Raw genomic sequence first — 18,881 nt, forward strand, 5'->3', positions numbered from 1 at the left:
ATAATAATTTCCCAAGTGTTTTTTAAATCTCAGGATTTTTTTTTTACCATGAAACAAAGGGACTAGAATCAAAGGTTTCTGGTCATGTTTTTGCAGGGACCTTGACTGTAATCAAGGTTCACTGCCACTCATAAGTTTGGCTTTGTGCTCTGTAAACCTATCTGGCAAAGTTATAGGTTTGCAGATATGGGTTTACCTATTAGAAATATGGGGTCTTATCAAAGAGGACTGCTAAAGAAATCTAGAGAGAGGGAGAGCAAGGAAAGCCATTAGTACAATGATCTCTGGCCACTCAAACCATCTGCCTCAAGGAGCCTAAGCAGAGAATAACAGAAGGCAAGAGGATAATGGTGATATTGGAGAACTCATAATTGATATCAGGTCTTGATATAATTAGGAAGATTATTTCTCCACAATCTGTTTTTGTAATTTACATCTCATTATTTTGATAAAAGGGTAATGCATGCTTTTGTAGATAGTACACTCTTTTTTATTCCTTACACGTTATTTTTTATTGTGAAAAATAACATACAATAAAAAACAATAAATTTCAAAGCACATCGCAACAATTAGTTGTAGAACAGATTTCAGAGTGTGGTATGGGTTACAATTACACAATTTTAGATTTTTACTTCTAGTTGCTCCAAGACACTGGAGACTAAAAGAAGTGTCAATATAATAATTCAACAGTCATACTCATTTGTTGAATTCTGTCTTCTCTGTTATAACTCCACATTTTCCTTTGCTCTTTCTCCCCGTTTTTAGGGGTATTTGGGCTATACCCATTCTAACTTTTTCATGTTGGAAGGAGCTGTTAACAATATGGAATAGGGGGATGAAACTAGTTGATGTTCTGGAGAGGCTGGCCCCGCTGGGTTTCAGGACTTATCTGGTCTGGGAAGATAGCACACTCTTGAAACTTCCATTAGGAAATAGTCTTTGTGTAATTTTCTAGTATAATGAAAGCTTATATCCATTCATTCACATTCTTTCCTCAGTTCTAATTGCATGTTTCTGCAACCAGGGATGGAAATTTGATTCATAGAATAATATAAGTTGTAGCAACATTCTCAAGCATCTATATAGTGCTATATGCTTATTCAGATGTGTGCATTCTCATAAAATTGCTTTGGATTGGAGTGGCTGTATCTCCATTTACACACCAGAAAACTGAGCTTATAGAGGTTAGATTTTTCTTAGTATCTCCTGTTTGGGCCTAGAATCCCAGTCTTCTGGCTGCAAATGTGCAGTTTATCTCATACCATCGCATATTACTCCAAAATACACAAGAAGCAAGTTGACGATCTTATTGTCACCAACTGATCCAACCTGCTTGGCCATTGGGGAAAGAATGTGACTCTTACTCGTTTTTCTTCATATCTTAAAACAATAATGAGGTAATAATCCTTGTTTCAATGGTATTAAGAACTTCAGGTAAGTGTATTTGTTACCAGATGTTTCATGGAGTTGAGTCAATATTGGAAACTGGGTAGTTTCAAATTTGAAATTCCTCTTAATTTAAGAGAGTCATCTAGTGGTAGTGAACAGAGTTGACTTGAGTTTATTCTTACCTGTGTCCTCACTTGTAACTATGAGGCTATGTAACCTAACTTGTAAATAAGTTGAAAGTACCTAAGCAGAGGCACTCCATGATGCTATTTTGAAGTTTCCACCTCTCTAGGATAAAAAACTGACTAGTTAATAAACACAGAAACATTACATTTTTTATTTAATGCCCCCAAAACTCATATCTTACAATATGTTTTTTAAGTTGTAGGTCATGAAATCATGTGAATTATAAAATCACTTTAGTAGTTGGAATACCTCTGAATTTATGGCCCAGATATTCATGTATTTAATTAGTGTCTTTCAAAATGAGGATCACAACTTGTTAATGGATTGTGTAGTCAAATTAGTGGATTGCAGCCTTCACTTAAAAAAAAATGAAATAGAAGTTAAAAAAATACATCAAAGTAGTTCTCATGGAGTAAGGTTAAGCTTTTGTGACACTTTTATTTTATTGTATATATATATTGTGTGTGCTTGTGTATGTGTGCATACTGGGTCACCATTTAATATATATTTTTTAATGTGGATTCCAGGCAAACATTAAAAAGCCACTAATTGTAATATCCCCATCTACTGGTACTTCAGGATATTGCCACTGAAGGATTTTAGGGAGGTAGTAGTTTATGGTTATTTTTATGGTCCATGCCTTTGTATGAACATTTTCTTTGTAATTTGAAAATTATACTGTTTTTTTTCTTCCTGAATAATAATATTTATCATTAACACATGTCTAGATTCTTTCTGATCAATACCAAATGCAGGATGTATTGGAAAGATCTGATCATTTGATGGCTACAGCAAAAGGTCTATTTGCTGATTTTCCTCGTAGGCGCACAGGTAAATTATTCAATTCAAACAAAAGCTTCTTTTTCTTATTGACTGTAGCCCACAACTGACTATTTAGAAAAATTTAACATCCTTTGTCAAGCATCAAATTATTTATGTTACAAATATTCTAGCATGGATAGTATACAAGGGTTGTTAGCTTTAGGTTCATTGTAGTTTGTTTGCATTTCACTAAGAATATTAACTAATACAAATTACTCAGCTAAGAGGAGGTATAGTGTTATCATCTACTAAAATATTTATGTTGCAATAACAGTAGTTCATAAATTTAAAATGTGATTTAATTTTCATTTCATTAATATTCAAGTTACCATGTAATCAAAGTATTTGTGTTTGTATATAATTTGCGAAAAGATTAATTTGAAAACTAAAGCAACTGTAGTCTCTATCTAAAAGGAACTTTGCCTTTTGTTAATTACACAGAATTATTTATTTTAGTATGTGTATAATACATTGTTGATCTTAATCCCTTAAAAATGGATCATTAGTTTTTAGTTTAAGGTTTTAATCCTAACATAGCTGCTAATTAGTGTGACTTTGGGCAAGTTGTTTACCATCTCTGAATTTCAATTTACTTATCTGTAAAATAATACAGTAAGTATCTCATAGGGTTTTATGAGGAAAAAAGTAGTTAATATATGTAAAAGTATTTGAAACAGTGTCTGGTATACAGTAAGTTTTATAGAAATGTGAGATATGATTATTAAGATTTCCGTGTGATCTACTTGGAAAAGAATTCTTAGATATGACACCAATAGCATGAGGAATAACAACAATAAAAAATAGATTAATTAGACTTCATCAAAATTAAAAGTGTTTGTGCTTCAAAGGAGACCGACCATAAAGAAAGTAAAAAGGCAATCCATAGAATGGGAGTAAATATTTGCAAGTTATATATCTTATAAGGGACTTATATCTAGAATATATAAAGAACTCTTACAACTTAATAATAAAAAGACACATAACACAATTAAAACATAGACAAAGGCTAACCAAAGCAATTTATAGTTTTAACTCAATCCCAATAAAAATTCAGACAGCCTTCCATGTAGAAATGGCAAAGCCATCACCAAATTTATAAGGACAGGTAAAGGGCCCAGAATAATAAAGAATATCTTGAAAAAGACAATGTTGGAGGACTCACACTTCCAAATTTTAACAGTTATTACAAAGCTGCAGTACTTAAAACAGTGTAATCCTAGCACAAGGACAGACATATAGGCCAGTGGAGTAGAATTGAGAGTTTAGAAAGAAACCCTCAAATATATGGCCAACTGATTTTTTAAAAAGAATTTATGGCTACCCCTTTATTATTTTTTTAAACAGACTTTATATTTTTAGAGCAGTTTTAGGTTTACAGAAAACTTGCACAGTGAGTACAGAGTTCTCATACACTATTTTGCATTTGTGTGGCACATTTGTTCAAATTGATGGGCCAGTCAATATTGATACACTATTAGCAACTAAAATCCATAGTTTATTAGGGTTCACTTTGTGTTGTAGAATTCCGTAGGTTTTGACAAATTTATAATGTCATGTGTCCACCATTACGTATAATACAGAATAGTTTCATTGCCCCCCGAAACTCTGTGTTTCACCTATTCACACCCATGCCCACAATCCCTTAAAACCCACTGATCTTTTTACTCTATAGTTTTGCTTTGTACAGAATGTCATATACTTGAAATCCAAGAGTATGTAGCATTTACAGTCTTGGCTTCTTTCACTTAGCAATATGCATTAAGATTCCTCCGTGTTTTTTGTGGCTTGGTTTAGCTCATTTATTGTTAGCACTGAATTATATTCCATTGTATGGATACACCACAGTTTGCTTTTCCCATCTTTTGAAGAACGTCTTGATTGCTTCCAGTTTTTGGCAGTTATGAATAAAGTTAGTATAAATATTTGTGTGCATATTTTTCCATGCGTATCAGTTTTCATGTGAGTAAATACCTAGGAGGATGAGTGCTGGATTATAATAAGCTTCTAATTAGCTTATTAAGAAACTGCGAAGTCTTGCAGTCTTCCAAAGTGTTTGTATCATTTTGTATTTCCTGAAACCTTTATTTTTTTCAATTTATTTTTTATTAGAGAAGTTATAGGTTTATAGGAAAATTGTGCAGAAAATACAGAGTTCCCATACCCTCCCCCCCACCACATGCACAGTTCTTCCTATTATTAACACTTTGTATTTCTGTGGTACCTTTGTTACAATTGTTAATTATATTAACTACATAATATACATTAACTATTAATATAGTAAACAATTAAACAAATCTATATATTAGTTATATATATAGTTAATATATATTATATGTATAGTTGATACATTAATTATAATTATATATAATTATATAAACTATAATCTATAGTTTACATCAGGTTCACTGTTTGCATTGACAGTTCTGTTTTTTTTTTTTTTTTAAATTCTCACATATAAAACCTAAAATTTCCCCTTTAACCATTTTGAATTTGGTGGTGTAAATTACATTTAACAATGTTGTTAAACTATTTATTATCACCATACATTACCAAATTTTCTATCACCCCAACCAGATGCTTATATGTACTAATTAAACATTAATTCTACATTCTACTAATTCTACATTCTATACACCAAAATGGTCCCTGGTAATCTGTATTCTAGTTTCTGATTCTGTGAATTTGCTTATTCAAATTATTTCCTATCAGTGAGATCATACAATTTTTATCCTTTTGTGTCTGGCTTATTTTACTCAACATGAAGTCCTCACAGTTCATTCATGTCATATTTATCAAAACTTAGTTCCTTTTTATGGCTGAATAATATTTCTAATATATCTTTATTGATGGACCCTTGGCTTACTTCCCTTTTTTGGCAATTTTGATTACTGCCTGTATGAATATTGGTGTGCAAATATCTGTTTGAGTCCCTGCTTTCAATTCTTTTGGTTAGTTACTGTTCTAGTTTGCTAGCTGCTAGAATGCAATATACCAGAAACAAATGGCTTTTAAAAAGGGAAATTTAATAAGTTGCTAGTGTATAGTTCTAAGGCTGAGAAAATGTCCCAATGAAACAAAACTATAGAAATGTCCAATCATATGCATCCAGGGAAAGATACCTTGATTCAAGAAGGCCGATGAAGTTCAGGGTTTCTCTCTCAAGAGGAAGGGCACATGGCGAACACAGTCAGGGTTTCTCTCTCATCTGGAAGGACATATGGTGAACACGGCATCATCTGCTAGCTTCTTCTCCTGGCTTCCTGCTTCATGAAACTCCCCGGGAGGCATGTTCCTTTTTCATCTCCAAAGGTCGCTAGCTGGTGGACTCTGTTTCTCATGACTTTGTTATTCTCTGCTGTCTCAGAAATCTCTCTTTCTCCAAAATGTTCCCCCTTTTATAGGACTTCAGAAACTAATGAATATCCACCCAAATGGGTGGAGACACGCCTCCAGCTAATCCAGTTTAACAACCACTCTTGATTAAATCACATCTCCAGGAAGATGATCTAATTAGAGTTTCAAACATTCAGTAATGAATATAGATTAGAAGAAACGGCTGCCTTTACAAAATGGGATTAGGATTAAAACATGGCACGATTACCTAGAAATGGCGTTGCTGGGTCAACTGGTAATTCTATACTTAACTCTCTGAGGAACTGCCAAACTGTTTTCAACAATAGCTGTGCCATCTTACATTTCCACCAACAATAAACAAGTGTGCTGTTATCTCCACATCCTCTCCAACACTTGTTTTCTACTTTTTTAATAGTGCAGTTCTAATGGATGTGAAATGGTACTTGTTGTGACTTTTATTTGCATCTCCATAATTGAGCATCTTTTCATGTGCTTATTTGCCATTTGTATATCTTCTTTGGAGAAATGTTTATTCCAGATCTTTTGCTCATTTTTTAATTGGGTTTTTGTCTTTTTGTTGTTGACTTGTCAGATTTCTTTGTATCTTTAGAATGTTAAACCTATTTCATATATTTGGTTTCCAAATAGTTTTTCCTATTCATGTATGTGGTTTCCAAATATTTTCTCTTATTTTTATTTTCATGATAAATTCCATTGTCATACAGCTCATGTTTTTTGGTTTAAAGTCTAAGAAACCATAACTTAACACAAGGCTTCCTTATATTTTCTTCCAAGAGTTTTATAGTTTTGGTTTTTATACTTAAGTCTTGATCCATTTTGAGTTAAGTTTTGTATAAATTGTGAGGTAGGAGTCTACTTTCATTCTTTTGCAGATAGATATCCACTTTTCCAAGCACCATATGTTGAAGATAACTGTTCTTTCTTCATTTTGTGAGCTTGGCACTCTAGTAAAAAATTAATTGGCCACAAAGAGCATCAACCAGTTGCATCTCCCTACCCCATCTCTTTTAACAGGAAGTTAGAATAGTCGTTACCCAAATATCCCTAAAGATTGGGAGAAGGATCAAAAGAGAAGGAAGAGTCATAATAGAGAATATAGTATTTAAAAATGAGTATGACTACTGAATCATTATATTGATGTTTCTTTTTAGTCTCCAGTGTCTTAGAGCAGCTACAAGGAAATACCTGAAATTGTAGAACTGCAATCCATACCATACTTTGAAATTTGTTCTGTAACTACTTGTTAAAATGTACTTTGAAATTTACTGCTTTTTTGTATATATATTTCATAATAAAAGTTTTGAAAAATTAATTGGCCACAGAGCTATCAATTTGATTTCTTGGTCTATATGTATGTGCATCCTTGTGCCAGGACCATGCTGTTTTGATTACTGATTACTGTAGCTTTGTAATAAGTTTTAAAATGTGAAAATGTAAGTCCTCCAACTTTGTTCTTTTTCAAAATGTTTTTAGCTCTTTGGGTCACCCTACCCATCCCTATATATTTGATGATCCATTTCTGCAAGGAAGACTACTTGACTTTTGATTGGGATTGATTTGAATCTGTACATTACTTTAAGTAGAATTGATTTTTTAATGATATTAAGACTTCCAATACTTGACATGGAATAGCTTATCATATATTTAGATCTTCTTTCTTTCTTTTAGCAATGTTTTGTAGTTTTCTGTGTATAAGTCCCTTTATATACTTGCTTAGATTTATCCTTAAATATTTGATTTTTAAGTTGCTATTGCAAATGGATTTTTTTCTTGATTTTCTCTTCAAATTGAGCAGTATTAGTGTATAGAAATACCACTGAGTTTTGCATGTTAATCTTGTACCCTGCCACTTTGCTGAATTCTTTTATTTCTAATAGCTTTGTTATGGATTTTTCAGAATTTTATCTAATCTATATAGATATATAGAAGCATATCATTTGTATGTAGGGAAAGTTTTCTTCTTTCTTTTCCATTTGTATTTCTTTTATTTCTTTTTCTTACCTAATTACACTGGCTAGAACTTCTAGTACAGTGTCGCATAACAGAAGTGACAGTGGACATCCTGATCTTAGAGGGAAAGCTCTCCGTCTTTCACCATTGAGTGTGATGTTAGCTGTGGGCTTTTCATGTATTATCTTTTATCATAATGTAGATGCTTCCTTCTAGTCCTAACTTTCTAAGTGTTTTTATCAAGAAGTTATGCTGGATTTTTGTCAGATGCATTTTTTGTATCTGTCATATTTGTTTTTTTCTTTCATTCCATTGAACTTGTTTATTATATTAACTGATTTTCTTATGTTCAGCCACCCTTGCATACCTAGAATAAATTCCACTTGATCATGGCATTTAATTCTTTTAATGTGCTGTTGGATTTGGTTTGCTACTATTTTGTTGAAGATAATTCTTCTTGGAATGTTTGATAAATTTCACCAGTGAATCCCTCTGGCATTTCTTTGTTGGAAGGTTTTTGATTATTGATTCAATCTCTTGTTTACCTGTTGAGATATTCTCTTTTTCCTTGAGTCAGTGCAGGTAATGTGTGTGTTTCTAGGAATTTGTCCATTTCATCTGGGTTATCTACTCTGTTGGCATAGATTTGTTCATAGTATCCTGTTAAAATCCTTTTTATTTTTGTGGGGTTTGTAGTAATGTCCTCTCTTTCATTTCTGATTTCAATTATTTGCATCCTTTCTCTCTCTCTCTCTCTCTCTCTTTCCCTCCCTCCCTCCTTTCTCTGTCATTGTAGCTAAAGGTTTATACTCGTATTGATTTTTTCAAAGAGCCAACTTTTGGTTTTTTTTGAGTCTCTCTTTTGTTTTTTTTTATTCTCCATTTCTTTCTTTTACATGAACAGGTACCAGGAATCGAACCCTGGTCTCCAGCATGACAGGTGAGAATTCTGTCTCTCCATTTCTTTTATCTCTGTCTAGTCCTTGTTATTTCCTTCCTTTTGCTTGCTTTGGCTTTAGTTTGTTCATATTAATCTAGATCCTCCAGTTGTGAAGTTGGGTCTCAGATTTGAGATCTTTCATCTTTTTAAATGTAAGCATTTAGAGCTATAAATTTCCCCCCTTCAATACTGCCTTTGTGGCATCCTATAAATTTTGAATTAACCTGAATTGAGTCAAAACCAGTTTTTGACTTAAACTCTATATCATATGACATTAATATAGCTAATCCAGCTGTATTTTAGTTACTGTTTGCATGGTATTTATTTTCCATCCTTTCACTTTCAGTCGACTTTTGTCTTTGAATTTAAGATGATTTTTTGTAGTCATTGTATAGTTGGGTCATGCTTTTATGTCCATTCTGCCAGCTTTTACTTTTGATGGGAGGGTTTAATACATTTCCATTTTAAAAGCTATTGATATTGCAGTATTTTCTTTCATGTTTCTGCTATTTAGTCTTTGTAGATCCTATGCCTTTTTGAGTCTTTCTCATTTCCTTCTATGTATATTTCTCATAAATTTTGGTATGTTGTGTTTTTGTTTTCAGTTGCCTCAAAATATTTTACATTTTCTGTTATGATTTCTCTTCTTTGACCCATTGGTTGTTCTAAGAGTGTTTTGTTTAATCTCCATGTATTTATAAATTTTCCGTTTCTCCCTCTGTTATTGATTTCCAGCTTCATTCCTTTGTGGTTGGAGGAGATACATTGTATCATTTTAATGTTTTTGAGTTGCTGAGACTTGTTTTGTGTTCTAATGTATTTTCTATCCTGGAGAATGATCCATGTGCATGTGAGAAGAATGTGTACTGTGGTGTTGTTAGAGGAAGTGTTGTTTATATGTCTGTTAGGTCTAGTTGGTTTGTAGTATTATATAAGTCTTCTGTTTCCTTATTGGTCATCTGTCTAGACATTCTATCTATTATTGAAAGTGGTATATTGAAGTCTCCTACTATTAATGTAGACTGATGTTTCTCCCTTTAAATCTGTCAATAGTTTTTTTCAGATATTTTGGGGCTTTATTGCTAGGGCTGCATATATATTTATAATTGTTATGTCTTCTTGTTGAATTAACCTCAGATGAAAGCTAGCTGCCTTAACTCTGAAGAATTGTAGATTTTCAACTAATTAAATCCCCTTTTATTAAAAGCCTATCCATTTCTGGTGTGTTGCATTCTGGCAGCTTTGGTAGACTAAAAAACATATGAAGCAGCAATCTCATTTCTAGGTATATACCCAAAGAAACTGAAAGGAGGAACTCAAACAGATACATTCACACTGATGTTCATTGCGGTATTATCCACAATTGACAAAATGGGTGGAAGCCACCCACACTAGTCCATCAACAGATGAATGGATAAACTGGATGTGGTATGTACATGCAATAGAATATTAAGCCATAAAAAGTAATGAAGTCCTGATACATGCTACAACTTGGATGAATTTGAAGATATCATGTTGAGTGAAATAAGCCAGACACAAAAGGACTAATAATGTATGACTCATTTATATGAAATAATTAGAATATGTAAATTCTTAGAGCCAGAAACTTAAATACAGGTTACCATGTGCCTGGGTGGGGGTATGGAATGAGGAGTTATCGCTAATTGGTGCAGAGTTTCTGTTTGGGGTGATGGAAAAATTTTGGTAATGAATGGTGGTAATGTTAGCACAATATTGTGGGTATAATTAACATGACTGAATTATACATTTGAAAGTAATTAAAGTGGAAAAATTTTTGTTGTATGTATATTTATATACACCACAGACCTCAACAACACAAGCAATGAACCCTATTGTATACTATGAAATAGTTAATAGTGTAATTATAATAATATTGTTTGTGGTCAATTATAATGAAAGTACCACACTAAAAGGTGTTAATAACAGGGAAGGCTCTATGTGGGTATATGGGAACTTTGTGCTTCTTGCATAATTTTTCTGTAAAAATAAAATACAGCTTTTCTTGTTAAAAAAAAAAAGAATAGGAAAAAAATAGTCAAAAGACCTGATAGGCATTTGTCCAAGAGATACAAGATACAAGATGCCAATAAATGCATGAATAGATGCTCCACATCATCAGATATTAGGTAAATGCAAATTAAAAACATGAGATAATTGCTTCATACCCTCTAGAATGACTAGGATCAAAGAGTCAGATAATATAAAGAGCTGGTGAAGATGTAGAAAAGTGGGAACCCTCATATACTGCTGGTATTTGTATAAAATGGTGTAGCCTGTTTGGAAAGCGTTCTGGCAGCTCCTCAGTCAATTGAACTTAGAGTTACCATATGACCCAGCAGTTCTGCTCCTAGTTGTTTACCCATGAGAAATGAAAACAAATGTCCACACAAAACATTGTGCATGAATGTTTATACCAATGTTACTCATAATAATCAAAAGGTGGAAACAACCCAAATATTCATCAACAAAAGAATGTATAAATAAAGTATGGTATTTCCATGCAATGAAATTTTTTTTTTTTTCGCATGGGCAGGCACTGGGAATCGAACCCAGGTCTGGCATGGCAGGTGAGAAAGAACTCTGCCTACTGAACCACCTGTGGCCTGCCCTCTATGCAATGGAATTTTATTCAGCCATATAAAGTAATGAAGTATTAAAAGATGCTGCAGATTGGATGAACCTTGAAAACATAATACTAAGTGAAAGAAGCCAGTCACTAAAGTCCACATATTATCTGATTCTATTAATATGAAAGTCCAGAATAGGGAAATGTATAGATAAAAAGTAGATCAGTGATTGTTTGGATCTAGGAGGGGAATGGATATATAGAAGAGTAATAATAGCTAAAGAGTATGGAGTTTCTTTTTGAGGTGATCAGAATATCCTAAAATTGACTATGGTGGTTGTTGCACTTATCTGTGAATATACTAAAATCCATTGAATTGTGCACTTTAAGTGGGTGAGTTGTATGCTATTTCAGTTACATCTGAAAGCTTTTTGAAAAAAAGATTTCCATGTTATGATGTAACTCTGGTGTTATATAGGACATGTGAAGTCAGCTTGATCGAATTAAAATAATTACGACTTATTTCCTTCTGCAGGGTTTCCAAATGTAACAGTAGCTCCTGATTCCTCTGAGGGTCCCATCGTGGCAAATGAAGACCCTGTCACCCGGGCCATCCTTTGTGAATCTGTGGTAGACCCTCAGGTAAAATGTGCCTTGCTCACAGCCATAATACTTATGTTGAAACAGTTGATGTAGGGATCGCTGTAAACATTTTAAAAGCTTCAATATCAACAAATGCAAGGTTGTGGTTGCAAGAATTCCTCTTACTCAAATGCACTGAATTTTCTGTGAGTAACATTTGTAATAAATGATATAAATCTGGAAAATAATGATATTTGTTCAGTGCTTACCTTGGAGGTAGGAATTGTTGTCATCCTTATTTAATAAGAAACTGAGGCTCAGAAAAAGTGACTTGTCCAAGAACACATAGCTGATTAGCATCAGAGATGGATTTCAAGCCTGGAGCATCTGGAGTTGATATCTAAAGGTTTTAAGTTGGCTCTGAGTGTTTTTTTTTGTGGTTGTTGTTATTAAATGGGTATAGAATATACCTGAATATACCTGATATTGTTATTGCAAGAGTCAGCTGAAATAGAGTATATACAGTGTCTAGCATAATACCAAAAACATAGTTCTTAATTGTTAATCCTTTCTCATTTAGTAGTGTATTTAAAAAGTAGCTGCCCAGGAATACTTGGAATTTATTGACTGATTACCTGGGAATATTATAATATAGTAGTAAAATATCAATTCACTGTATCCTTATCTAATTGGAACCCTTAATTGATCAAAATGTTTAGAGTTTTGACATAATAAAACACTTTTTAAAGCCTATTAAGGGGGGCGGGCAATGGTGGCTCAGTGGCAGAAATCTCGCCTGCCATGCTGGAGACCCGGGTTCGTTTCCTGGTGCCTGCCATGTAAAAAAAAAAAAAAGCTATTAAGGGACGGTGCGAAGGTAGCTCAGTGGCAGAATCCTTGCCATGCCAGAGACCTAGGTTCGATTCCCGGAGCCTGCCCATGCCAAAAAAGCAAAAAAAAAAAAAGATAAAATGACCTAATAAGAACTTAAAATGAAAAGAAAACAACTTCTAAGAAATGACTAGGGCTCAAGGGCTCAGTAACTACTTAGTGCAATTTTCTAAATTATTTAGATCTATGACATAAAGAAAAAGGAGTATCATCAATTAGTATATGATCCTGGGAGATTATAAGGTCTAGAATCATCAAAGACATATTAAATAAATTGTCTTCTATTTAGAAAGACAATTAAATTGAATGTTACACATATTTTAGATAGCCAAAACCCACTAGCAATGCCCATAGCCAAAAACAATTTCTGTTTTTGCACTTACTGAAAAGCTAGCTTTCAGATCATCAGAAATGTAATTAAGCTAGAATATTTATTGCTGTAGTATGAGCTTAGCTGAACACCTTACATTTATTTAAATAAATTATATAGTATAGTGTCCTGTTTATTTGACAGTCATACTTTAAGTACTTTCAGTCATCTGGAACATGAAAACAAGTGCATATTCATCCTAGAAGGCAAAATAAAGCAGTCATATTTATTCTATAAAAGAGAAGAGTACATTCTCAGGCAAAAGCCTATCGGATTAATAGTAGAATTCCAAATTAAGGTTATTGATATAACTAATTTACCTAGCTGGTTTTAGTTCTTTCTCAATTTACAGCTGATAAATTAAAAAAGATGAGGTAAACTTCTCAATGTAAATCTAGAGATAGCAGAGAGAAATGACAATGAAGGAAGGGACAGAAGACAACTTAAACAGATAAGAAGTGGACCATTATATATCAAGAAAAAATTGATGTTACAGATAACCTTAAGTTACCAAGAAAAAATGAAATTATAGCTGTATTACATAAATTTTCTGGGTCCTGGTTTCTTCATGAATGAGTGAGAATAAATTTATTCACTTATTCTTCATGCATTTATATACTACCTGCAGTATTTCAGGCCCTAATTAGATACTGGGATACTGGATGTATAAAGCATGGTCCCTACCATAGTGGTGGGGAAGTAGCAAGAGCTGAGGTTAAAGAGAAAGGTAGGAGATCGGTCAGAAAGGGTTAAAGAACCTGAAAGCAAGGGTAGAGTCAGTCACTTAAGGATTTTAAGTAGGATGATGTCGGATGTACAGGTGGTTCTGTGGGACAATGCTCCCCTTTCATGTGGGAGACCTGCGTTCAATTTCTAGACCATGTATCCTCCCCCCACCCCCCCAAAAAAAGGATGCCAAATGTGTTGGGGCAAAAAAAAAAAAAAGGATGATGGAGTCAAGAGATTGGCTACAGTATGGCAGTTGGAAATTTTAATGAGAAGTTTATAAGATGGCCTGACTCAAAGCAGTGTAGTAGGGAAGGAGATAGAGGGGAAGAAGGGTAGACTAGAGAGAGATTAAAAAGAATTAGACTTGATAGGGTTGGGTGACTGATAGGATGTGAGGGATGAGAAAGATGGATGACTCCTTGTTTGCTGACTTGAACATCCAAGTAGATGATGATTCTGGATTCATAGTAATATTGGCAGGAACAAGATTTCTTGAGGAATATATGTAGAGGCTTAGAAAGATGATCAGTTTTGGACATATTGAGTATCTGTGGGATGTTGTACTAGCAATATGTTTAGGGTAGTTGGATATAAATGTTAGAGCTCGAGACATCTGAGTGGAGATACAGACTAGAGACTGGGAAATGAAATTGCATTTGGCTTGTAACTGCAGCTCTGGACTCAAATCAGATCACACGGAAAATGGGTCAGATGAGAAGAGGAAGGTCCAAAGAGGGTAGAAAAAGAATTAATAAAGGGAACTGGGAAGGAATGATCAGAAGGATAGAGGAAAAACCAAGAAAATGTGGTATCATGAAGATTAAAGGGAGAATTTATCAAGAAGACTTTAAAAGAAATGAATGGTGATTAATATCTTATGAGTCAGAGAAGTCAGGAAAGGTAAAGACTGAAAAACATCTATTTGATTGAGAAACAAGTGTGCTAATGTTGACCTTGTGCAGAACAGTTTGAGTGAGGTGATAGGGCAGAAGCCAAGTTTCAGGGCATGGATGGTAAATTAGAAGTGGGGAGACATTTCAAGAAGTTTGGTGGTGAAGGAGAAGAGATAGATAGTTTGAGAGGGTGTGGCATCAGGGTAAGATGAGAGAGGGTTTGCCACATTTAAATGTTGATAAGGTGAAGTCAATATATAGAGAGAGGTTGATGATGCAGAAGAGAGAGACAGTTGATGGAGTGGAAGGAGGTGGGAGAATTTGAGTTCCAGACCATCTGGGAAGAGATTAGCCTTAGGATGAAGGACCTCTCTTCTGGTATGAGAGAAGAAAGAGAAAGAGGGAGGGAGGAGAGAATAAATAAATCCAATTCGTGATGTTATTTTGTTGTTATATTGACATAGGCTCTCAATGAAGTAGAAGACGGAGAAGAAGAAACTGTTGATAGCCAGTCAGAAGAAAGTGAGAATGAGTTGGATAGCTCTAAATGTCAGTTGACTACAGATAAGTATGTATATGTAGTATAAATATCTACACTCTCCCCTCCGCCTTTTTTTACTAACTTTTTAAATTGTGAAATATAACATTTATGCAGAAAAGTGATACACCTCAAAATACAGTGTAACAAGTAGTTATAAAGCAAATTTCAAAGTATGTTATGAGCTATACTTCCACAATTTCAGGTATTTCCTTCTAGCTGTTCTAGTACACTAGAGACTAACCAGAAATATTTAATGATTCAGTAGTCACAATTATTTGTTAAATTACATCTTCTCTGTTATGACTCCTCCCTCTCATTTATCCCTCTCCCAATCTTCAGGGATATTTTGGCACTGATCATTCTAACTTCTTCATGTTGAAAAAGGTTATCGATGCTATTGGATAGCGGGATGCAACTAGTTGATGCTCTTGGAGAGACTGGTGCCTCTGAGTTTCTGGACTTTTATGGCATAGGAATAATCTGGAGGTTTTAAATTTCTGAAAAATAAACTTAGTGAAACTTTTACAGAGCCTCAGAATACCCTAGGTTTTCTTTAGGGTTTTCAGTAATATTTTTGGTTGGGGCTTGGCATACTATGGGAATTTGCAATATCTAGCAAGGTTGCATAAGAGTAACCTCTAGAAGAGTCTCTCAAGTCTACTTGAAATTGTGTAGCCACTGATACTTTATTTTATTACATTTCTTTTCCCCTATTTAGTCAAGAAGTATTGTCGATCCCATGATGCCAGGTCCAGGCTTATCCCTGGAAGGCTTGTCCCACTTAGCAGGGAGGGTAATGAGTTTACTCACAAAGCTGAATTTAGAGAGAGGCCACATCTGAGTAACGAAAGAGGTTCTTTGGAAGGAACTGTTAAGCATAATTATAGGTAGGCTTAGTTTTCCCATTACAGAAATAAGTTTCATAAGAGTAAGCCTCAAGTTTGAGGGTTTAGCCTGTTAGCTCGGTAGACGCTAATGCTTGAGAGAGTATCAGAGGTTTCCCCAGTGGTAAAGCTTAATAGTTACATATTTTTTCTCCAGTTCCTCAAGTCCCTCAAAAGTATTCTTTGCCAATATTTTTAAATTATCTGCTTAACGTACTCTGGAATGTAACAGGGTATACAGAATAAGCTATACAGAATTACAAGATCTCATTCTCTATTCTAGGCTCCATGTGTTTAGGTGGATTAAATGAACTGGCCAGACAGGTTAAGTTAGATTGTGTGCTATAGAAAATTTAAGTTTTGAACAAAATAAACATCTCTTCCTTTGGTCTTACATAGAAGGTGAAGTTCTAAAATGCATTATCTTCCTTTACACTGTATTCTGGTACACCTTAGTCCAAACCAGATTAGCTTCATTCTCATATAATTGAAGTCTGATCTCTTTGTCAGCTTCTTTAACAGTTGCTATATGAAGTAATGCTGACTTTCAGAGCTGCAGAACTCTGAGTCTTAGGTGTCACACAGTTGCCCAAAGTACCAGGGAAATACCAATTATACACATGGAGCATCTCAAAATTTAAAAATAATACTTAAAGCTCAGGAATAAATGTGACTGTTATAAGAGCTTACAATCTAGGCCTTAATTTCTTTTTAAAAATATTTTACTAATAAAACAACATACAAACATTCTTTTTTTATTATTATTAATTTAAAAAAATTAACTAACACAACATTTAGAAATCATTCCATTCTACATATGCAATCAGTAATTCTTAATATCATCACATAGATGCATGATCATCGTTTCTTAGTACATATGCATCGATTTAGAGAAAGAAATAGCAAGACAACAGAAAACTATAGCTCAGATGCAGCTTCATTCAGTGTTTTAACATAATTACATTACAATTAGGTAGTATTGTGCTGACCATTTTTTTTTTTTTTTTTTTTTTTAGAAATCATACCATTCTACATATGCAATCAGTAATTCTTAACATCATCACATAGATGCATGATCATCGTTTCTTAGTACATTTGCATCGGCTTAGAAGAACTAGCAATATAACCGAAAAAGATATAGAATGTTAATATAGAGAAAAAAAAATAAAAGTAATAATAGTAAGAACAAAACAAAACAAAACAAATACCTATAGCTCGGATGCAGCTTCATTCAGTGTTTTAACATGATTACTTTACAATTAGGTATTATTGTGCTGTCCATTTTTGAGTTTTTGTATCTAGTCCTATTGCACAGTCTGTATCCCATCAGCTCCAATTACCCATTATCTTACCCTGTTTCTAACTCCTGCTGAACTCTGTTACCAATGACATATTCCAAGTTTATTCTCGAGTGTCGATTCACATCATTGGGACCATACAGTATTTATCTTTTAGTTTTTGGCTAGACTCACTCAGCATAATGTTCTCTAGGTCCATCCATGTTATTACATGCTTCATAAGTTTATCCTGCCTTAAAGCTGCATAATATTCCATCGTGTGGATATACCACAGTTTGTTTAGCCACTCGTCTGTTGATGGACATTTTGGCTGTTTCCATCTCTTTGCAATTGTAAATAACACTGCTATAAACATTGGTGTGCAAATGTCCGTTTGAGTTTTTGCCCTTAATTCCTTTGAGTAGATTCCCAGCAATGGTATTGCTGGGTCGTATGGCAATTCTATATTCAGCTTTTTGAGGAACCGCCAAACTGCCTTCCACAGTGGTTGTACCATTTGACATTCCCACCAACAGTGGATAAGTGTGCCTCTTTCACCGCATCCTCTCCAGCACTTGTCATTTTCTGTTTTGTTGATAATGGCCATTCTGGTGGGTGTGAGATGATATCTCATTGTGGTTTTGATTTGCATTTCTCTAATGGCCAGGGACATTGAGCATCTCTTCATGTGCCTTTTGGCCATTTGTATTTCCTCCTCTGAGAGGTGTCTATTCAAGTCTTTTTCCCATTTTGTAATTGGGTTGGCTGTCTTTTTGTTGTTGAGTTGAACAATCTCATTATAAATTCTGGATACTAGACCTTTATCTGATATGTCGTTTCCAAATATTGATTCCCATTGTGTAGGCTGTCTTTCTACTTTCTTGATGAAGTTCTTTGATGCACAAAAGTGTTTAATTTTGAGGAGTTCCCATTTATTTATTTCCTTCTTCAGTGCTCTTGCTTTAGGTGTAAGGTTCATAAAACCGCCTCCAATTGTAAGATCCATAAGATATCTCCCAACATTTTCCTCTAACTGTTTTATGGTCTTAGACCTAATGTTTAGATCTTTGATCCATTTTGAGTTAACTTTTGTGTAGGGTGTGAGATACGGGTCTTCTTTCATTCTTTTGCATATGGATATCCAGTTCTCTAGGCAGCATTTATTGAAGAGACTGTTCTGTCCCAGGTGAGTTGGCTTGACTGCCTTATCAAAGATCAAATGTCCATAGATGAGAGGGTCTATATCTGAGCACTCTATTCGAATCCATTGGTCGATATATCTATCTTTATGCCAATACCATGCTGTTTTGACCACTGTGGCTTCATAATATGCCTTAAAGTCAGGCAGCGCGAGACCTCCAGCTTCGTTTTTTTTCCTCAAGATGTTTTTAGCAATTCGGGGCACCCTGCCCTTCCAGATAAATTTGCTTATTGGTTTTTCTATTTCTGAAAAATAAGTTGTTGG

General features: G+C 34.2%; 1 protein-coding gene across 4 annotated transcripts in view; it reads left to right on the plus strand.

Moving 5' to 3' along the window:
• The window catches only part of SPICE1 (spindle and centriole associated protein 1), a 109,737-nt gene that overhangs the window by 32,518 nt on the left and 58,338 nt on the right, over positions 1-18,881 (plus strand). For all 4 annotated transcript variants that reach the window (XM_077118357.1, XM_077118359.1, XM_077118358.1 and 1 more), the window contains exons 5-7: positions 2,304-2,406; positions 11,785-11,891; positions 15,179-15,282. In XM_077118357.1, coding sequence (XP_076974472.1) covers positions 2,304-2,406; positions 11,785-11,891; positions 15,179-15,282 — 314 coding nt within the window. The remainder of the gene's footprint in view (positions 1-2,303; positions 2,407-11,784; positions 11,892-15,178; positions 15,283-18,881) is intronic.

This window comes from Tamandua tetradactyla, chromosome 10 (genome assembly GCF_023851605.1).
Source record: "Tamandua tetradactyla isolate mTamTet1 chromosome 10, mTamTet1.pri, whole genome shotgun sequence".
Taxonomy (NCBI): domain Eukaryota; kingdom Metazoa; phylum Chordata; class Mammalia; order Pilosa; family Myrmecophagidae; genus Tamandua; species Tamandua tetradactyla.